General features: G+C 38.7%; 1 protein-coding gene across 2 annotated transcripts; it reads left to right on the top strand.

The window, feature by feature from the left end:
• Positions 1-4,869: 4,869 nt before the first annotated feature.
• Positions 4,870-22,472, top strand: socs5a (suppressor of cytokine signaling 5a). Of its 2 annotated transcripts, none has more exons than XM_056255599.1 (2): positions 4,870-5,024; positions 20,210-22,472. In XM_056255599.1, coding segments are annotated over exons 1-2 (1,608 nt in total). In that variant the 5' UTR covers positions 4,870-5,022; the 3' UTR covers positions 21,816-22,472. The 2 variants fall into 2 exon arrangements, with proteins under 2 accessions (XP_056111574.1, XP_056111575.1); XM_056255600.1 differs by having other exon boundaries at positions 4,872-5,246.
• The last annotated feature ends 1,379 nt before the right edge of the window (positions 22,473-23,851 follow it).

Below are 23,851 nucleotides of genomic sequence, written 5' to 3'. Positions count from 1 at the left end.
CACCTCAGAATCATCCTAATCTACATCTCTTTCCCTCTTCCCCCACTCCTTCTCTCTCATGCTGAGATCACCAAAATTCACCCAAAAATATATATGGTTTAATGTGAATAATTATCATACAGTATTATACATGTTATTTGAAATGTCTCAGTGTGACTGGTACAAAGGTCTCATCCCCAAAGAAGTAAACCAAAAGGTAATAAAGTTTTTAAGCGTTTTAAGATAACTTGCTTACAGAGGAGGGTGTGGGTCCTCCAGGCACATGGCATCCGGCCCTCAAAAGGTGTAAACTCTGAATGCAAAATCCCATTGTTAGCAAATGTTTCCACGTGAAAGAAGTTTCTGTCTTGGTCTGGGTATATAAAGAAATGCAACAAGAGTCTCAGGGCGATTTGTAATGAGATTGGCCCATTATGCTGAGTTATTGTTTGGGCTTTAACTAAGTTGTTACATTGGGCGACTGTAGGGGGCTACATGGGTACTTTTTAAAGGTGCAGTGTGTAGATTTTAGCGGCATCTAGCGGTTCGGTTGCGAGTTGCACTAATGGCTCAGCCCACTGCTCACCCCTCCCTTTCGAAGAAGCTACGGTGGCTAAAACGGGACAAACATGTCGTCGTCTGAGACAGCAGAGAATAGCCAGAGTAAGCCAAGAGTGTGTAACATTGCCACTGTTTCTGTACCACAGTCCATTATAAACCACATCATGGATAAAGTTTACAAAGCCATAGTCAGGTGAGGATCAAGGGTCTTAATATATAATATAATAATAGTAATCAGCTGATTGTCTCACGAACGTAACCAGCACATTTCTCCCCACATAGCAAACCCATAATACAGCGAGGGAGAAGAACCACATGAAACTATCCAACTACATATTTTTTCTAACAGGGTAGTAAAAGTTTAGCTGGCTAATATGAGCTGTTATTCTGTAGGGCTGTGGCTGAGCTGGTTAAAGCGTAAAGCATTGTTTATACTCGACGCGTCCGCATGAGCGCAAAGGTGCGCGCGGCAAAAATTACGTGATTGTAACAGTGCGCGCGCCTCAGCATCCCCTAGATACCATTTACTACATACAAATTAATAAATAATAATGTATAAAAATGTTGTTTTTTTCTCTGGCTTTGAAAACTCTTCGCGATCGACTTAAAATGCTTCCAAGATCGACTTGTCGACCGCGATCGACGGGTTGGTGACTCCTGTAACTTTACTGTTTTATGGTCAATATCACTAATCAGCTGATTGTCAAAGCCATAACACAGCGAGGGAGAAGAACTAAGTTACATGAAACAATCCAACTACATATTTTACACCACTGACAAAGGAAAAAAGTCACTACTCACGGTGTCTATGGCTAGCTTCTAGCTTTCTGCGGCTTCTCTTTCAAGGTATGAACGAAACACGCTCTGTAGCGCTGTTTGTTCGCTGTCGGCTACGGTAGAAACATGACGTCACAATATGTCAACCTTCATAGAAGGGGGTGCCCGCGGTTATGTAGATATAAATGTCTCGTTAAGGTAATAAAAACATAACGGTTCATTGATTAAAGGAGAACTCCGGCGCAAAATGAACCTTTGGTCTAATTACACATAACCTAGTCAACCGTTCCCTGAGATTTGTTTTCATGATTATCGAATGTAAATAGTTTTATCTCTAAAAACAGTTTAGCCTATAAAGCTAGTATAACGGTAGTATATTGGGCATAGATCAATGACAAATAAAAATCGCTTGTTAATACCACTAACAAGGCTCAAAATAGCCCCACACTAACGCGGTAGCATAATGAGGGTCCCTACCTTCAAACCGAAGCATTGAGAACTTTGTAAGTGTACAGACAGTTTTTTACATACAGTCAACTTCGCGTATACAGACAGGAGCCATCTTTGAAAAAGAGTCTCTACCAGTCAATCTACGAACGCCGATCCAAGCCTGCTGTTCGCGCTCACCTTATCACAACTTATAGCTCGTTCACATCTCACCAGCGCACTTGGATCGGCGTTCGTAGATCGACTGGTAGAGACTGTTTTTCAAAGATGGCTCCTGTCTGTATACGCGAAGTTGACTGTATGTAAAAAATATCTTCTTATTAAACTGTCTGTACACTTACAAAGTTCTCAATGCTTCGGTTTGAAGGTAGGGACCCTCATTATGCTACCGCGTTAGTGTGGGGCTATTTTGAGCCTTGTTAGTGGTATTAACAAGCGATTTTTATTTGTCATTGATCTATGCCCAATATACTACCGTTATACTAGCTTTATAGGCTAAACTGTTTTTAGAGATAAAACTATTTACATTCGATAATCATGAAAACAAATCTCAGGGAACGGTTGACTAGGTAACAATGCATAATAGGACCAAAGGTTCATTTTGCGCCGGAGTTCTCCTTTAAGGTCTTTATACACCACTGAACACATAGTTATGGATCTTATATTGCATTTCTGTCAATAGATCCTCAGAAATATTACACATTCCACCTTTAACTAGCATGTGCAGCGGCATTGTTAAACTGCTTTATACAACCTCTGGTTATCGATCAGACTGGCGAGTTTGTGATCGTGAGATCCACGTAAAAAAGAATGGCCAGTGCGAAACTCTCTGAGCGACATAAATTCCTAATGAATGAATAAAATATAAAGTAAAGAGTTAAATAGAACAATCAAATGTATTGCTAACTGTTATATAAATGACCAATAACCAATTGGCAATCTAACCTAAATTCGAGGTCGTTATAAAATGGTGTCAGATAAAAGCTGAAATGGAATTAAATTACTTTGCCACGCAGAAAGACAGTAACACACAGACAGAGACCTTCACCTGCTTATCGGAAACTGTCGTTGGACCGATTGGGCAGGCCTTACAATAGCAAAAAACAGCATATATGCCTAGCAAAATTCATTATTAACAGTGCAACTGATGAGATTAAAATGAATTAAAATACCAATCATTAATTGCACACTAAAAACAAAAGCAATGTAGATACATCTGATTGGTGTGTTGTGGTTAAAAAGGGCATTTTTATGTTTTAAGCAGATTAAATCAGTAGAGGGCACTATATCACTTTTTAAATGGATCTTTATGGAATTATTTCATAAAGGTCAATTAAACATATTTGCATGATATGGGAGGTGAGGGGCTTTAAATGCACTAAACTAAAAGCATGACACCTACTGCATGACATTCACATGCATGTTTATACCTCCATTCATTAGGTTGGGATAATAAAGCTCAGAGTGACCTTTATAGGATATTTTGTCAGTTCCATCCAAATGTTTCAAAAGATCTATAGCAATGAACAGAAGTACTGAGCACTGTTGTATCACTGCTATGAGTAATAAGGTGGGAGAACATTTTTTGCCTAATCTTGCTCATGTGAATATTGCTGACTTGGACTTTCTAAAGTCGCATGCTTCTGTAATCCACAAAGAGCCATAAATATCAAAGCAGCACATGCTGAGTATATGAGTAGGCTACTGTAAGAGATGAAAAGGACGTTTTTTAAAGTCCAAGCACACATGAACCCTTTACTGTAGCCCTAGTTGTAGGCCAGCAGTTGACACTGGTTTACAGAGGGATTTTAAAGAACAGCCTGCCTTTGTCACTCAACATAAACCCATGTCACATGACTGCATGAAGGGAACCAGGGATAAAGGGAGACTCACTCACATGATAGTCAAGACTGTTTAATTTTCTCTCAGCTACTCTCACCAGAGCAGTCAAAGAACTGTCAACTCCCAGAACGTTCCCTGCAGGTTATTTTTTGGATTTGTTTTTATAATCTAAAGAGAACGTTCTATTAACGTAAAGAAAACTTTCCTAGCTGGGAACGTTAGAATGTTTGTTCTGGGAACCTGAAAGTAACGTTCTGGGAACCAAAAATTGTTAACTGGGTAGCCTATCACGACGTAGAACCCATGTAGAACGATTTCAAAAGTAATCTATGGTGTCATTGTGGTTGCTCGTCTCTTACATAATCACCCGATATCTACACTATAAAGAATTTAAAACAAAAACACGTTATGCAAGTTACGATCCGATCCCGAGCGTCTAGCTGCTTTTTATGTTGTCAGCAGACAGTTAATTTGTGTTTATATTTTCCACTCAAACAACCAGCTGCATCCTGAGGCTGTCGTGCATCACTACTGTCTGTGTCTGGGCCTGGGCTCAGTGGGTTCATTGATGTATCTGAACGTTGAAGGAGTCACTCTTTTGAATCGGATCTCTTTTTATGCATCTGTTGAACTGGTTCACAGCTGTCTCCACGATTCACAACTCAAATTGTTCGGACATGCCCGATTCGCAGTATAAACCGAAACTAATCAGATTAAGTAGACAAGAATTATTCAAAGTGAAGTGAACCGAGGATTTGATGAGGCGAAAAACCTACTTTAATAACCGAAATGCAGGAATGCTACAATGAACGACCTAAAAACTACATTGTAGTTTTATCAACATATGAAACAGTTTTGGACGAAAGTATTTCATTAAAACGTGCAAAACCTGTAAAAATATTAATTGGTTTTAGTAGTAGGCCTAAGTAAAGTAAATGGGAATTATAATTATATTGGCTAAATCGTGGATGCAACAAACTGAACTGAAATACAATATTACTAGTCAAAAGTTAAAAGTAGGCTATATAATTATTTATTGTTTTCTTAATAATAAACCGTAAACAAGAAACACTCAACTGCAAAACGACCACGTGTTGGCGTAATCACGTGAAAGAACGTCTGAATCATTTTTGAACCGATTCCTTGAAACAAATTGTTCAAAAGAACCGATTTACGGAATTGAGTCTGACATTCCTTCTCTAGCTGGAATTCGAGTGAGGAAGTGACGCTTTCTCCCACAGTCTTTCCCCATCCGTATCCGCCGGAACACAGAACTTCGCGCAATTGGAGTCTCTTGATGTCAGTCAGCAGCAGCGGCTTTGCCACCACCTCTCCTGATTCCCTTCTCTACTGCACTTGGCGACCATATCGGCCGTCAGGGAAAGAAATACCATCGGGATGAGGAGATCGTAGGCCATGTAAATACAAAGTATAAAATGTTAACGATTTCATCGACACATCGATGTGCTGTTTGCTTTTCGAATATCGCAGTTATGGTCCCAATAGTCTCCCGTCCGTGTGTTTTATCCACCACCGTCTCTAGCCTCGGGAAAATGTACCCGACTATTCTTGGTAGCATTTTTTTCACAAACAAAAGAAGACACCCGAAAAAGCAATAAAAGAGCACGACAGAAGGATCGGTGAGTTCATCTCTCCGTGTGTTGTAAATGCGTATCGATTATTTTATGTTATCGCGCATGTTCGATGGCTTTTTAAGTAGTTTTTTTTTTCCAGTCGGCCCCCTTTTCTAATGTCCGAAGCCGGTTGAACTAAAGCAACCAGGAGGAATGTATATAGACATTTAAAATGACGTACATCGAGTTATTAAGCACAGACTTAGATTAATATAATTCATGATATACAGTAGTTTTAATATCAGGTAAAGTGTAGAGAGGATCATCATGAAGGCATCTAGAAAAATACCGCTATTTCCATGCCTGGATTGACTAATGTTACTATACCTACTTAGACTCGCTGCAATGTTATTGCAAAGGCCTATCATTTTTGTCACGAAGGTTTAATGCATATCAGTGAATACAATATGGACTCTAATTATTTGAATGGGCCTAATGTTAAGCACATAAAAGTATTTAGTTTTATCTGAGGTGTATCCCCATGAAATTACATGACATGTCAAACAATAGAAACGCTTGGCCATTGAGTAAAACCAACCTGAATTCAGTTCTATGGTATGAGTATTAATGTTAATGAGATAAACCTTTGTGTGGTAAAGGTCATTTTTAACACATTTCTTTCATGTACCTATTTGTGCATGTAAATTGTTTAAATTGGACACCAATACACCAAGCATGCATTTTATTACCATCATGACCATTGTCAGAAATTACCTTTGTTTAATGGCAATATATTACCTTTATGGGGCAGCATATTTTATTTCTAACCATGTAAAATGTTCTTCCTTTTTCAAAAAACTTCCAATTGAATCTGTTACAATTATGGCCATTACGTGTGAATCAAGTCATGAAATTAAATATGAAAGAAGCTAAAAACTATCCAGACGAGATATCATAAGACATTAACACTATAATATGCTTATGAGACAGATATATGACAGCTGCAGGTCACTACAGTGTCTGCGGAAAACAAAACCCATACTGAATCTATTAATAGAAACTCCTAGAAAATGTATTATAAAATATGTCAAATGTTAGATAACAGATAAATTTACTATGTCCCCCACATTTTAATATCTGGGATATTTTTGTAACTTCCAGAGACAATTTGCCCTGGCTAATTTCTGAATCTGGTCAGCATGTATGTTCAAATGAGTAAAAAGGGCATTGATCCAAATGTATTTAAGTTGGAAAAGTTTCTCAATATAGGCTTAATGCCTATCTATCCTAAAAAGGGAGTTGTGGGCCATTGTTGCATAAGATACACAGTGGTGTAACCTCAGCTGGCCCATAAAACCTCCTTAAAACTACAATTTTACAAAGGTCTGGTTTCCAAAAAGCGTGGTTTGTGGAGATTGAGGATGCCTGGGAACATTTTCTGTTTCTGCAAACTTCCTGACACAGTGCTGAAGATTGTGGGTTCATTCTGAAAACAAGCGTTTGAAATATTATCTAGTTAGCTCAGGGTATCGCAGATACATTCTCTTGACACGCAAGACAATTAGTCGAGAGTGAGAGACTGCAAACTGCTGCTTGCATATTTCCGTGTGCAGAGGTTAAGGCCTGCCCAGATATTTTAGTTGTCTTGAGCGGGGCTTATACATTGTAACAGACGTTTCCTAGAAAGCTGCTTAACTACACTTAAGTACATCAGTGACACCATGGTCCATAAGGTCTCATTTTTAATATTAATGCATTAGCTAACACAAACTAACAATGAGCAGTATATTTTTTACAGCATTTATTTAATCCTCTTTAATGCTATTAATACAAATTAAATTGTTCCTGTTCATAGTGAATTCCTTAGATTGTTTTTAAATAATTCTGTGAATGTTGAAATTAGCATAAGATAAATAAATGCTGTAACTAGTGTAGATAACTAACAAATGAATTGTAAAGTAACTTCCAGGTGGCTAAGTTATATGAGTCTCAAATATAGTAGTTTTTTTTTATTATATTTTAAATATATTAGGAGATTAAAATGTAAGCTATATTAACTGTTAAAAAGTTTGGGGGATCTGTAAGATTTTCTTTAAGTTTTAAAGTCTCTTCAAGTCTGTTCACCTAGGCTGCATTTATTTGATCAAAAATACAGTAAAACTGTAATATTGCGAAATATTTAGGGCTGTCAAATGATTAATCGTGATTAATCACATCCAAAATAAAAGTTTTTTTTACATAATATATGTGGGTGCACTGTGTATAATCATTTTATATATATAAATACACACACATGCTTGTATATATTTAAGAAATATTTTCATGTATATACTGTATATAGATTTATATATAATTTATATTATATATAAATATAAATATTTTATATATAAATACATTTTTTTTCTTAAATATACATGCATGTGTGTGTATTTATATATATACAAAATAATTATACACAGTACACACACATATATTATGTAAAAAAAACTTTTATTTTGGATGTGATTAATCACGATTAATCATTTGACAGCCCTAGAAATATTACAATAAAAAACTGTTCAGAAATCATGCTGATTTTTGGGCTCAAGAAATGTTTCTTATTATCAGTGTTGAAAACAGTTGTGCTGCTTATTTTTTTTTTTGTGGAAATCATGCCACATCTTTTTCAGGGTTGTTTGATGAATAGAAAGTTCAAAAGAACAGCGTTTATTTGAAATGGAAATCTTTTGTAACATTAAAAATGTCTCTTCTGTTGATCTTTTGATTATTTTATTGCATTCTTGCTGAATAACAGTATACGCTGATTTCACGCAGCCGTTATTTTGAAATCGAAAGCGAGGCTCCGGTGGGAAGTAAACCGGAAGTGCCGCCTTTAATCACAGGAGAGTCGCGAATGCGTTGGCGTATTGTTGTGGTTAATGTAGAAATTAGTTATTCTACCGGTAAATATGTACATACATTTCTTTCATACTTTAGACTATATTTTCACTGTATATAGTCTATATACAGTGAAAATCATTTATAAATAATTGTATATATATATATATATATATATATATATATATATAATTCAGAAAGTAAAAAAAGAAGCAGGAACGAACTATATACATATCCTATATTGGATATTAACATCCAATAGTGTAAATCGCGGCAGCAGCTTCAGGTTGGTAGTCCAAGGCATTGTTGTTTATCTGTACCTCCAGGGTTCTTCCCACCGGAGCCTCGCTTTCGATTTCAAAATGGCGGCTGCGTGAAATCAGCGTATTAATAACTTTCCAAAAAATAATCTCAAAGTCCCTAAACTTTTAAACAGTATTTAATGCTGTTAACGTTTGATATTGATACGAAAATGCATGGTATTCCTTTTATCACATGGATCATGATCAATATTATTTATGGTTTTTAGCTTGTATTGTTCCTAGCGGTTTAAACAACTCATGTAGTGTTGAAGCGAAGTGCCACATTTTTCATAGAGCCCCTAAAGTAAAACATACCAGTGCAGTGGCTCTATATCTATCTTATCTATTGTGCAAGGAAGAACAATCCACTCTGTCTGTCTGCCATCCAGGTCGTGGATGTTATCATAAACTCTCAGTAGGACTTATACACTTAATGTACTACTCGAATTTTACTTGTATTTAAATGCATAATATAATGTACTTTAATATAAATGTCTTATTTCATGTGTTTTCTCGTACTGTCAGAGAAGGGCATACTTTACAGAGGGGGCTGGGCCCACGCTACCAGGAAGCAGAAGCTCTGGGCAAGGCTTTTTAGCGTTCTTGGTAGCAGAAACCCAAGCTGAGCAGAGAATAGCATAGTATTTAACGGGATGGTGTTTTGTGATCTGGTGCCAGGATTCACCCGCAGACGCTCCTGTTGCATCTGGTCAATGGTAGAACAAGGGGAACAGAAGAACAGATCCACTAATCCACTAATACGCTCTAACTGGTTAAAGCAGAAACCGTAGTTGCGGAGTGTCCTGTAAGCTGCGGAGTAATGAGGAATTAAACAGGGTATAGGTACAGAGGTACTTAGAAATGTTGTTAATACATTTATGCTGTCTCAAATAACATTTTAAAGTTAAATGCATCAATATTGTGCCTTTTGAGAGTTAAAATTGAGAAGGTTCAACCTTTGTTCAGTTTTGATTTTGTAAAAAGTCTTTGCATTGACTTGTACCTGGACTTTAAAGTGTACTCAAACCTCTTTTTAGTTGTGATATAGTGCCTTAGTCTATATACATTACATTCACTCTGGTGTTTTAGAATGCCAAATAATTAGACTAATTAATAATAATAACACTTTTATATTATGATTATTATTATCCCTAATACATTCATATATATTTTAAAACAAATTCACTGTAAAAGAAATGTAAATGAATTTATTATTTTAGTATAATATTTTAATTTACAGTAGCGAAATTACAATAGAGGGGTTTCACGACGCGTCATCAATCCGGAAGTCGGCCATTTTGGAGGCACAGAACGTAAATAATGCCACTGAACTGAATGGACTCGCAAATTTGGCTGATTATTGCTGCTAAAAAATGGTCGAGTTTTGGTCTGTACCAATCAGTCACATCGGGAAAAAAACATGTTGAGTGCTATAGACTGTCAAAAGTTAAAGAGAAGAGTGCAAAAACTGATGAAAGAAGGCATTTGTGGTTGAGAGAGGTACAGCATCAGCTACATGTGTAAATGAAGCGTTGACTATGGCTAAAATGTTGACGTATTAACTATGGCTACATTCACACTGTCAGACCAAATCCGATGATCTTTGTATCAAATTAGAATCTGATCTAAAATGATGTCCACACTGTGTATCGCAACTGTTCAGATCCGACGTGTGTGTGTCCATGCATGTTATTTGGTAATATGGCAATGACTTTGCGTTGATGGAGGGGGTTGCATTTTCAATATAATGTTAGATGTTGTCTTATTTAAATGTTACAACATGGAAATGTGTAGCCGGCGCGCTGGACTACTGAAGGCTGGTATGTAGCCTGCTTTTTCCCCACGCTCGTCTGCGCCGGTTTCAGAAATAATACTTTTCTGCTCGTCCGGCAATTTGCAACTACACAGCATTGTTTTCGGCAGTGAGTTTCAGCATGTTTCCTATATTCCACATATGGATGTAACTTGAAACGGATTTCATGTGCTTTTTTGGACTGACAATCTGAACGTATCCTATGTCGGGATAATAAATAGATGGAAGAATTGCAGTAATGTTACGTGCTAGAGAAGCTAACTCGTTCGGATCTTTACCACATATTAACTTTAGTTTGTCAAAATGTTGCGCTCTCTCCTGCTTCCCAAGTCCTTCTCTATATGATTTCGCACCTACCACGTGTTTTTTCCGTGGTTTATTAGTGTAACAATGTGTTCAGTAGTACATAAACAGTGCAATCCATGCTGTTGTTTACATCCGAGTGCCTCCATAATGGCCGCGCATCCGGGTTACCGCCCAGAACGTGACGTTGGTGAAAACCCTCTATACTTTTGTCCTAATTTCTTCACTTGCAAGAGATACAGCCTTGAGCTTTTATTTTGGTGGCAAAATGCAGTTGCGCTTTTATTTTGGTGGTCCACAAAAATATTAGATGTGAATGTGAAAATAATAGTGGCCATTATGTTCCCAAATGCATATAAAACTCAATGGCACAAAACACAAGGTTAGAGAGTTTTTTGTTATGTGAAGTGTAAAACTGTTTTCGCTTCATTATGAAGCTGTGTGGGCCGATTAGACTGTGGCAGCCCTCCAGAGTAGGTAATTAAAGGTACAATATGTAGGAATTTTGTAATAAAATATCCAAAAATCACTTGCACAGTGTGATATATTTCCTGCAGTTGTGTACTTACAATATCCCAAAAGTCTCCAAAGATTTTTTTATTTCAGAGAAATTCCAATTTTAAATAAGTGGCCGTCCCAGAAAAAAATGTCGCCTGTCAATGACGCAATATCCGCGCTATCCTCGGTTTCCGCTCGTATTGCCGTAGCCATGACGTAACCATGGCGACAGATGTGGACAACTGCGTAGTGCGTAACGTTTAGCTGCACGCAGTTCTTGTTTCGTTCAAACATTATGGACCATGGCAAGCAGACTTTGGGACAAAAAAGGAGAATTAAAATGAGAATCAATATCGGCGTGGCGTTTTCGAAATGCCGAGAGCTCCACGTCCGCGACTAACTTGGAGCAACACCGCTCTTGCATATACTTTATTAGACAGGTGAGCAAATGTACATAAAACAAAAGGATGCAACACATGCAACTGTCAATAATATCACTTATAAACAATGCGAGATACATAGGCCTATATGACGTGACAGATCAATCATTATGCATGTTGATTCACCTCAAAAACTATCAAGTGATCGTTATGCTGATGAAAATTCAGTTATATTGCTCTTTGTACTTTGGTAATGCTTTTTATAACTTGTGTTTTGCCCGAGATTATGGCAGTGCAATTAAATACAATCGGATATGTGTTGTTAAACAATATTTAGCCATTACTTGCAAATGTTCGTTCAAATTTACTTTGAGTACGATTGGTTTGAACACGTAAAACAACACGGCATTAACCATAAACACGTAAAACTGCGCAGCATTAACCCAACAAATCATTTGACAAATAGCTGTAACAGGATAATATAGCATAACATTTTGCGTTCCTTGCAGTTAATTCATTATGGTGACATAAAATATTGCGATCAGATGTACAGGTAATACAAAAACAAATAAATTACCTCATCCGTGATCATGATTCATTAATTCCATAACATCTCTGGATGGTGAAAACGACATCTCCCATCGTTCAACTCTCCCTCATAGCGTCATCAAGCTTCACCTTTGTTATTGTTGGTAACTGCGCCCTCTTGTGGCGAAAAATTCCTACATATTGTACCTTTAATGGGAAACATAATTCTACTTTTTCATATGCAGTTTGAATCCGCAATCCAGCTGTATCCTGATTTAAACTGCATTTGAAAAAGTAGAATTGAGGAACTAAATATACAGTTTTAAAAAGCTATTCATAGTATTTCTGTACTTTGTCACAAACTTCCATCTCATTGCTCTGCATTACTGCAGTGTATGTGAGTGTAAAGGCTAAAGTTTAAAATGGACTATGTAAATGTATATAGGCAAAATTACTAAAACTAAAGATGGTTCTGGCTTAATGGTTTCTGAATATTATGTAATAGTTAAGATTTAATTTTATTCTAATCTAGTCATTGGTTCAGTGTATGGCTAGAAGTATGAAGAGTGGAATCAGTTGTTAGTTTCTTTTTTTTTTTTATGGCTGTCCTTTTTTTGTTGCTTGTAATTTAATTAAATACATAAAATGGCAAAACTAATTTGATGTCCTAAAAAGCTAGACTTCCATTAAGAACATTAATATATATATATATATATATATATATATATATACACTCACCGGCCACTTTATTAGGTACCCCATGCTAGTAACGGGTTGGACCCCCTTTTGCCTTCAGAACTGCCTCAATTCTTCGTGGCATAGATTCAACAAGGTGCTGGAAGCATTCCTCAGAGAGTTTGGTCCATATTGACATGATGGCATCACACAGTTGCCGCAGATTTGTCGGCTGCACATCCATGATGCGAATCTCCCGTTCCACCACATCCCAAAGATGCTCTATTGGGTTGAGATCTGGTGACTGTGGAGGCCATTTTAGTACAGTGAACTCATTGTCATGTTCAAGAAACCAATTTGAAATGATTAGAGCTTTGTGACATGGTGGAAGTAGCCATCAGAGGATGGGTACATGGTGGCCATAAAGGGATGGACATGGTCAGAAACAATGCTCAGGTAGGCCGTGGCATTTAAACGATGCCCAATTGGCACTAAGGGGCCTAAAGTGTGCCAGGAAAACATCCCCCAAACCATTACACCACCACCACCAGCCTGCACAGTGGTAACAAGGCATGATGGTTCCATGTTCTCATTCTGTTTACGCCAAATTCTGACTCTAACATCTGAATGTCTCAACAGAAATCGAGACTCATCAGACCAGGCAACATTTTCCCAGTCTTCAACTGTTCAATTTTGGTGAGCTCTTGCAAATTGTAGCCTCTTTTTCCTATTTGTAGTGGAGATGAGTGGTACCCGGTGGAGTCTTCTGCTGTTGTAGCCCATCCGCCTCAAGGTTGTGCGTGTTGTGGCTTCACAAATGCTTTGCTGCATACCTCGGTTGTAACGAGTGGTTATTTCAGTCACTGTTGCCCTTCTATCAGCTCGAACCAGTCTGGCCATTCTCCTCTGACCTCTGGCATCAACAAGGCATTTCCGCCCACAGAACTGCCGCTCACTGGATGTTTTTTCTTTTTCGGACCATTCTCTGTAAACCCTAGAGATGGTTGTGCGTGAAAATCCCAGTAGATTAGCAGTTTCTGAAATACTCAGACCAGCCCTTCTGGCACCAACAATCATGCCACGTTCAAAGTCACTCAAATCAACTTTCTTCCCCATACTGATGCTCGGTTTGAACTGCAGGAGATTGTCTTGACCATGTCTACATGCCTAAATGCACTGAGTTGCCGCCATGTGATTGGCTGCTTAGAAATTAAGTGTTAACGAGCAGTTGGACAGGTGTACCTAATAAAGTGGCCGGTGAGTGTATATATATATATATATATATAATAACACTTTAGAGATTTTTAGGTGGAAATATATTGTCATGAAAATTTCTCTGTGTTATTTACAGTGGGGTCCAAAAGCTTTCTTATTTAGACCTGGAAACAAAGTTTCAGGATAGGCTACATAAAGTTAAATGTTTAAGATTTTTAATAGCTTACTTAAGAAATCAAATTTGTGACATTGATAATGTGAACTCCTTTATAGAGAGTCAGATGTTCTTCCACTGAAGCACAAGATGGTCTTTGGCTCATTCTGAAATCATGCTGGGGAACTTGATAATCGGTTTGACAGACTTGAGTTCATCCAGCTTAAGTACTGCTCTCACTGGAGTCAAGGGGTCAAACCAAATACTGAGACTTTAAAAAAAAAAAGCTCTAATTAAGCAGTTAATCCAATAAGTAATGGAAACATTTGTGTTCAATTAGAAGCATTTTCACTGTAAACCTGAATAAGTTTGCAAAAAATCAAACTTGAATGAATCCGTTACCTCCTCACATTTTTTAAGTTATGAAATTCAAAGTTCAAACTAGCAGATTTTTATGTTGTACTAATACATTTTAATTGATCTTAACTGAAGTTATTTGAGTAAGCTAACTCAGACATTTAACTTAATATTATCATGTAATCTCAACTTAAATAATTTTAGTCAAAACAACTTGCTATAATTAGCTAAATTCAGTAACTGCTACCTTGGTAATTGTTAACACAATGCCTTGATTAGCATAGCAATTGCGGAATGGGGCAATATAGAACATTTAACAAATACCCGTTCTCAAACCAAGCTCATGCTCCACTCGTCACCATGATGGTAACCTCTCAAAAAACCGAACATAACAGCATTTTTCTAAATTAGCATAGCAAAACATGAAACTAAATCTCCCACTTAACATTAATCTTGCACACACACACACACACACACACACACACACACACACACACACACACACACACACACACACACACACAAAAACTATATATATAACACTTTATTTTATCATTTACTCTCCCTTTTGAATGCCATCGAAAATCATGCTGGGAATTGTAAATCCCAGCCCAGTTTCAGTTAAATTTAAGTGTGTCTAAACTAAAAGTTAATTAAACTAAAAAGAAAAAATTTAAACATTTCAAATTGCTGTACTTAAAATGTGTCAGTTTCGTTAACTCAAAAGAAAAAGAAAGTTCTAAATACACAAAGTTAATTTGTTTGAAAAAATTTGTTTAATTTAAGTTTGCCCTACTTAAACTAATTTATTATATTATTATTTTGGTTAGGATTTACAGTGTATATGTTGCCTAAAGACTCCCTTTAAAGACTCCTGAATATCTCCTTTATTATCTGGGCATCTCTTCTGAACTCCAAAATATTCATTAATAAGTCCAAATCCAAATATTATTAAGTTATGTAATAAGAATGTATATACACAAGTTTTTATATTTATTCTCAACATGTCATTCAATCTTGAACTGCAAATTATTGGGTAATCTGAAATGCACCATGGTAAACTTGGCTGTTTAGGTATGATTTCCACTTTGTTGAGGAGGAAGGGGCACTTCCTTTGCCAATATGCTGTCTAAACCTGGCCAAATAGTTTAAAATAGTTTTGTTTGTTTGCTCTTGGGGTGCGGTTCTGTCTCTTAGCCACACAAGGGAGCCCCACAGCCAAACATGAGGCTCATGCAGAGTGAAAGAAAACATTATGGATGGAAAAGCATATGTTGCCAGTTCTGGCAACTGGTCTTTTGCCTGTTGGGTTTCAGAAGGCAGTATGTTGAAGATCTCCAGCTGGTTTGTTTTGGGATGTGCTTGACTTAAGGTGATAGATTTGGCCTTTGATTGAGACCAGACTGCACTGTGACGCTAATCTACATTCACTCTGGTGTGCCTCGCAACCTGGTTTGCCAAGGCAAGGTTATATAGTATCAATTTACCACAGCTCTAATTATTTCACCAGTGCTGCTAACATTGCTCATGCAACACTTTTTGTGCAATAGTGTTTTCAATATGTATGCAACTTTTGAATTAGTAAAAAAAAAATTTAGGACAGAGTTTCACAGAATACATCTTAATGAACTCTGTGACCCCTTTTCATGAACTCTTCTGACCACCCTGCACCACAATTTTACAAATGTTGTTATGCAGTGCAAGTTCATTCTGGAAGTGGAGCAAGGTTCCTGAGTTGGGGGAAAGGTCAGGCTTGTTGGCCTCTATGTATTTTGTCGCCACAGCTTCGCTGACAGATCTGAATTTGATTTATGACCATCCTTTAAGCTCTCAGACTGGCTTTGAAAGGGACAAAGACAGGGGAACAAGAGGGAAGAGAGGCAGTAAAGACAGAATAAATATGCTGAGAAGTTAATAGGCTTTTTCTGTATGCCTTAATTTTCTGTACTGACATTGAGTAGCAGGTTTTTGCAGATGCTGTTTGAGCCAAAATGTCACCATGTCCAGTACTAAGAAACATGAATGAGGGTGAGGGTTTAAAAGTGCAGGGGTATTATGACGTGCTTTTTTTTTTTTTTTTTTATATGTGTAAATCATCTAGTTGTAAGAAATTAAAACATATAAATTATGTTTATAATTATAGCCATTTTCTGTAATTAATGTACAACTAAATATTTAGGGGCCAGCCGGGCCACTAAGGGCAAGCTCACACTACAGGACTGTAAGACATCAAGGTTTCTTGTAGGGATGAAATGAAAATTCTGGGCCGAAACTGAAAATTCAGGATGCACTTGGCTGGAAACTGGAGAAAAAAAATACAATTACTGAATACAATAAATACATTTTTTAATTAAATTAAATAAAAAAATAAAAAACGTATTTAATAATCAAACATCAGATAGCTAAAACTTAGTTGTACAAACATTTAAATTGCACATGAGGCACATATCATCTTTTTAATAACAGATTTGTTTCTACTCTTGTTTTGTTTTCATGACAGATTTATTCAAACAAACATTAAATAATGAAGACATTCCTAACAGGTTAATAAAAATATAATGAAAATGTAATACAATGCATACATTTAGCAAAAATCTTGTAGTCAGACTATTTTATTTACACTGCAAAAAAATGGCTATCTTTTTCCATTAAAATATATAAATATCCTAAAACTTATGTTTACCTTTTTAGGCAAAATTGCATACATAACTCTTTTTTTGAAAAGTAGGCCTATTTTATACACTTTTGCTTTTATGGATATTTTGATATATTTATTCTAAAACAAGACAAGGATACTAAATGATTTTTAGCAATGTTATATGATTGCACAAATGGGATTTATAGTCCGTATTTTATATTTTCCTATTGTCTTGTACCGTTAAACATGGTATCATTTGGATAGGAATATGCATATGGAAATGATATGCAGATGAGGACATGCATAGCAAAACTAGGCGTTGTAGGCGACATATATGGTTATTTCTGGGAGGAGACGGGGTGGAAATGCATATACGCACAATCTTTCGCTGACTGGGTTTTATATGGGGAATTTTGTTTTGTACACTTTTGTATGTACGCGCACTTTTAGGAAGAAATCTACGTAAAGTTTTATGCCAGAGGCCCCTGGTCTTGACTGCTCATAGAAAATATAGTCCTGACTGGGACTTGATGGATTTGAGTCCAAGTCCGATAAAGACTGAACTCGGACAGAGACTAAGACCATGTTTTTAGCAGCGTTTGGATTTGACTTCGACTTGGGCTTGGACTCAGTCTGTGTCCAGTCTTGTCTGGACTGGAGTACTACAACACTGCAAACAAGCCTTTGTCAAGCCTTAAAATACATTCTTTAATTTAACTAGAGAAGTAAAGTGTCAAAAATCTTACTGAATTGTTCAATTTCAAGCATTTTAACTCTACCTGCATTCTGCTTCCTGTTTGCTTCTTCAATTCAAATGCAGTTCTAAATGTTGCACAACTTTGTCTGCACTTCCCAGCCCTGATCAATATCAGAATCCATGCTGACAGAAAATCGATGACTGGTATCAGTCATAATTTGGTCCAACTCAAATATGTAGTGCATTTACACATGACACCCAGCAGCCTCCAAACATTACACCTCTCTTCTTCCTCTCCACCATCTGAGAGAAGGTGAATAATACACTGTAGCTTTCTCCCACATGACCTACATTCTGTTCTTTTTATCAGGAGACTTGATGAACTATCATTAATTATTTATAGAAGTTTTTCTCTCTCGTTCAGGATTCTCTTGTGACATATTTTGCGTTAAATAATTTAAACTCTTGTTTTTTTTGTTTTTTTTTTTGTTTTTTTTAAATCACTCTCGGCTTTCTTTTTCCATAGAAAGACTTGCGCTTGGTTTTTACAGTTTGCTTTGTGTTCATTGGTGGAAAGTTCATCCAGAGTACATGTGCTCAATAAAGAAGTTTTTTTTTTTTTTGAGCACAAACAATCTTTAAGCTCATGCTTCAACTGGAGCTGATTCACTACTGACTTTTTGATTACTTCCATTTGGCCTGTTCTGACATTTTGGTCTGGTCTAACATGGTGTTGATTTTACAATTTTAGTGGATGAACAGTTAATGAATTATCCCAAATACAAATTCATGCTGATAGTGTATGAGCTTCTTTTCTTTCTTTTTTTTAAGATTATTAAAGCCAAAGCCAAATCAAAAGTTCTTTAGTGGCTACATAATGATTAAGGAAGATATGATTTACAGAGCTCATGCAAAAACTCTCTCAGTTCATTAACTGGTTAGTGCTCTGCTATGGTGGGTCAGGAAAAGACAGGCCCAGACCAGCATTGTAATTCAGCCCACGGCAGCATGTTGACTGGGAGCAGTTCCATGAGTTCATTTTTAGCGCTGGCCTTGAGTCTTAGTGGGTCTGCCTGGCAACACTTTAATCACTTAGGCCCTGTTTACACCTGGTATTAACATCCGTCTCTGGTGATCTGGTTCCAAGTGGTCATTTAACCAAGAACGATTGCTGTATACACCTGTAGTTAACATGCGTCTGCTGTGGCAAGTTTTGATTGCATCTCTTATTGAGTGAATGTCACTGCATGTTGATAAAGCACATCAAATATAAACATTTCAGTTGTAATGAGTAAAAGTTTCACCTGATCTCTGCTTATTGCTGTTTGAGTATGCTAATATCTTATTTCTATATTAACTGATATTCAATTATGCATGTTTCACATGATCTCTGCAACTGCATGAAGTATGCATAAAATAGTCTGTGATGTCTTGTGATTTGTATATGTATGGGTTTTTCCAGTTTTGTTGATTCAACATATTTTTAATTCCACTGAAGATGAGACCAAAAAGACACATCATTGCCATCCTCATGCATATACTTTTACACATGTACATGTGTTCAAGTTAATTCACGAGCAATATAGACATTATATGCTATTCTTTTAGGACAATCGTTTTTTACGTTACGTTTTATGTTGATAAATTGTTTTATACTGGTAAATCTTTTATATTTTGGACACATTTAAATTCATATTGAGACATTTTTAAAATGTTTGAAAATTTGCTGTTAAACAGATGGTTTATTCAGTTATGGCGCTTTTCCACTACACAGTACCAGCTCGGCTCGGCTCGACTCGACTCGCCTTTGTTTGGTTTTCCACTGTCTAAAAGTTGTACCTGTACCTGCTTTCGGGTACTTTTTTTCGTACCACCTCCGGCGAGGTTCTTAGCGAGCTGAGGCGAGCTAAGCCGATACTAAAATGTGACGTGAAAACAATGCCGACTGCTGATTGGTCACAGAGAATCTGCGTCATCATTGCACGCGCCAGATGGAGTATCCAGAATAACCCCGCCATTTTTAAATAGTTTGGCCAGAGATAGTTACTAAACTTACTACTATTATTATGGCAACTCGGAAGAATACGCCGTGGTCAAACGAGGAGGTGCAGACATTCCTTTGTTTGGTTGCCAAAGAGAGGATCCAGCGAGAGCTTGATGGGGCAACGAGGAACGAAATGCGTCGCTATGACGACCGGGTACTATTTGTGGCGGTACTTTCTGCAATGGAAAACGGAGCGAAAAGCGAGCCGAGTCGAGGCGAGCCAAGGCGAGTCGAGTCGAGCTGGTACTGGTAATGGAAAAGCGCCATTAGACACTTTGTTCTTTTTGCATATAATTGTCAATTAATGCATTTTTATTTTTAACATTTAACACCTATATATTTAGCATTATGAACTTGTGATTGGATTTCCCAAGATCGATGTGTAAACTGTGTCTTAGTCACTTAAGCCTTTGTCTCACAGTCCCTCACACCCACATGCACACTCTTGTGTCTGCTAGTTTTTTTGTTTTGTTTTTTGTAACTAGATGGTTTCCATCTCATTGGTTTTTGTCATCATGTGCTAATGGAAGTCTGACTTTTTGTTCCAGGTCCAGGTGCCCCCACCTCATGGAGAAGGTTGGCAAGGTGTGGAGCAACCTGAAGAGGGGATGTCAATCTCTGCTCCACACAGATGGGGGTTCTCGCATTGAAATGACACCACAGCTTCAACAGCAAAAAGACATGGTATGCCACGTTGTGGACAAGGCCCAGGGAGACAGCACACTTGAGGCTGCCAGTCCCTCTAGCAGTGTGGCAGCACTCCCACAAGTGCCATGGAGGACCAGCGGGAGTGTGTCACGACGGGGCCATAACTGTGTAGCGGATGTACCCCAGATACTAGAGATCACAGTCGAGCAGGATACTGAAGATGCTCGTGCTCCCCTGGGAGCCCGCAGAGATTCTTATTCACGTCATGCACCTTGGAGTGGAAAGAAGAGACACTCGTGTTCCACTAAGGCCCAGAGTTCTCTGGAGACCACAGATCGTCGATCGAGCCGGTCTCGGCGCAGACATGGGACTGGTAGTAGCCGTGAGGAGTTGGAGTCCGGAGCAGCACGCTCACTACGCCAGCAGATCCATGATACAGTGGGCCTGTGCCTCCCATTGCGAGCATCTTCTCGAAACACTCACCTTCCACCACCCAAACGTAAGATTCAAATTACGGAGCTGATGCTGGAGACGTGCCCCTTCGCACCAGGATCAGATCTGGCCCGAAAATGGCACCTCATTAAACAGCACACTGCTCCGGTCACAGTGACAGCAGTCGATTCGTCCTCGGATGCCCCTGGTGCTGCCTGTGCATCACCGGAAGATGAGGAGGAGCGCTTGCGAGAAAGAAGACGACTCAGCATTGAGGAGGGTGTGGACCCACCTCCAGATGCCCAGATCCACACAGTGGAGGCCATCACAGCCCCCCTAGCTTCTCTTTATAAGCTGGGACCTAAGCTGGCCCCTGGAATCGGTGAGGGCCTAGGCGATAGCCAGGGGGCAACAGCAGCTAACTGTGATTCTGAGGATGACGACAGCACCACTCTTTGCTTGCAAGCTCGCAGGCCCAAGCAGCGGCACACTTCAACTGAGAGCCACCTGAGCAGCAAGCAACCGGGGCCTTGGAAAGTACACACCCAGATCGACTACATCCATTGCTTGGTTCCAGATCTGCTGCAGATCACAGCACTTCCCTGCTACTGGGGTGTGATGGACCGCTACGAGGCTGAAGCGCTGCTGGATGGTCGGCCCGAGGGCACCTTTCTGCTGCGAGACTCAGCTCAAGAAGACTATCTGTTTTCCGTTAGCTTCCGGCGCTACGGCCGTTCGCTGCACGCACGCATCGAGCAGTGGAATCACAACTTCAGCTTTGACGCGCACGACCCTTGCGTGTTTCACGCAGCCACCGTCACAGCCCTCTTGGAGCACTACAAGGACCCCAGTGCTTGCATGTTCTTTGAGCCGTTACTCACTGTGCCTCTGCACCGGACCTTTCCATTTGGCCTGCAAAGCCTGGCTCGAGCTGCCATTTGCAATGGGATCACCTACGATGGCATCGGGGCACTGCCACTGCCCCCTGCTCTGCAGGACTACCTCAGGGAGTATCACTATAAGCAGAGGGTGCGCGTACGCTGGCTTGAGAGGGAGCCAGTCAAGGTCAAGTAAGGCAGGGCAGATACTTCTCAGCTCTCCAACAGGAGTAGTCCATTCAGCACTTTGCAGAAGTGGAGGAATTACAAGTTTTTTTTCTTTCTGGGGGGTTGGATGTTCGGGGATGGAGGTATGAAAGGAGGGACCTGAAACTGAACACAATATATAAGCTTCTATCATTTTTTTTTTTTTTTTTTATCACTCAAACAAGCAAAGAAATTACAAATACAGTGGCTCTCCAGTGTGCACATTTCACTACAGCTTGCACTACAGGACTAGGATGACACAGCAGATGTCTTGGTCAGATTTGAACGCCCTTCTCCCTCAGTTCCCACGGCCTTGCTTTAAGGGGGATCTGCAGATACAGATGTTTTCGTGCTCCTCCACTCTTTCACTGCTTGACTGTGGTTTTATAGCCATTTCCGTTCACCTTCCTGCCTGCCCTTTATTCCCTTGCATTAAAATTGCATTGTTAATGTTTATTCAAAGTAATATTGTGGACAAATTCTGAGGGGAGGGGAAATGAAAGGTAATGTTCAGATATTGCTTTTTCCAGCTTTTTCATCATCTTTAGCTTTCATGGTGCTCTGTCAGTGGTTCCCATGGTAACATTCTGTGCTCATTCCGAGGTTAGAGGCATTCTGGAGTAGGATATAGAAACGCTTTCAGAAACCCTGCTCATGGAGAATGAGGCAGTGAGATCCATGAAAGATGGATTGACCTTAAACTATGTATCTAGACAGATTTTGGCAATGCATTGGAGTGAAGAGAAGGGCTCTGTAATGTTTAGCTTCCTTGCGCTTCCGGGAAGCGATAAGGATGATGGTGCACAACATGATGTGGTGTGATGTGAGAGCGTTTGGTTTTCAAAAAACATTGTTACTCACACTCTGCCTTCTGTTGCTGTCAATATGTTTTGTAATCATTAATTCCTATCACTAATTGCACAGGGAGGGGGAGGGGAGGGGGGGGGTGACTAATTCTGTATCTTTTTTTGTATTGTTGTGAATGGTCTATCAGTGCCCTTGAAGCTGGGCACTGATTAAGAGCACTTTAACTTAACTGTGCTTGTATTAGTGGGTGCAGCAGAGGCGATACATAAACCTGCTATGCTGGGACCATTGTTGTTAGGCATAAACACCCTCCTATATACAGGAGTAAACACTCTACACTCACTTTGTTTAACCCACATTCATTGCTCTAGACAGGACAGTAAGTTTTGAGGTGACCCTGGCAGTGCCATCAGATTTGGGTCAAGCTGACTTGTTTTGTGAGACCTGCTTAATTTAAATGATTTTAATAATTGATGAATAATCTTTAGTACATATAAGGTTAGCAGATTCTTTTTTTTAAGCAACTAGGAGAAAGGTTTGGAATTTTAATACATGGAGCCCCCCAGGCCAAGACCAGCTTATTGATTACTTTAGAATCACATCCACACTTGAATTTCTTTAAATACAATGAGGGATTCCAAATAGTAAGTATAGAGAAAAGGACATATTTATAACTCATGTGCTGTTTGCCCCATTTGAAAAAAAAGATAAGATCACTTAAGCTAGCGATTCCCAATCCTGGTCCTGGGGTGGGGGGGTGCCAGGACCAAGATTGGGAACGGCTGACTTAAGCAGTCTGCATACATTTAAAGCGTTAAGTACATCATCATGGTGCATCAGTAGATTTGTTACTAAAAGTGGTCCAATTGGAAAAGACATATGTTTTCCAATGACCGTTCGAGTGTCAGTGACACCATTAGACATCCTCTTCATGGGCCTGGTGCTGATGTGTGATGTATTTTGAATACTGCTAGGGATACAACTATTGATCCCCACATCTTTCTGACTTTTCAATTGATGAGATCAGGTAGAACTGCCAAATGCTAAGCTCAGGCTCGCAACACTTTAACAGCAGGGTAGTACAGTGCAAATATAACCAGCTTTGTGTGCTTGTGTGTGTGTAAGTGTGTTGCACTGACTCTGACCTCAGTCAACTGTAAGAGACTTCTGCTGACATGAAAAGTTTGTTATACGCTCCTCCCAGGCAACACTAATCCA

The sequence above is a fragment of the Rhinichthys klamathensis genome, unplaced genomic scaffold (assembly GCF_029890125.1).
Source record: "Rhinichthys klamathensis goyatoka isolate OS25496 unplaced genomic scaffold, OSU_Roscu_1.1 h1tg000121l_1, whole genome shotgun sequence".
NCBI classification, from domain to species: domain Eukaryota; kingdom Metazoa; phylum Chordata; class Actinopteri; order Cypriniformes; family Leuciscidae; genus Rhinichthys; species Rhinichthys klamathensis.
The sequence above is the reverse complement of the archived record's forward strand: the minus strand, read 5'-3'. Positions and strand labels throughout refer to the sequence as shown.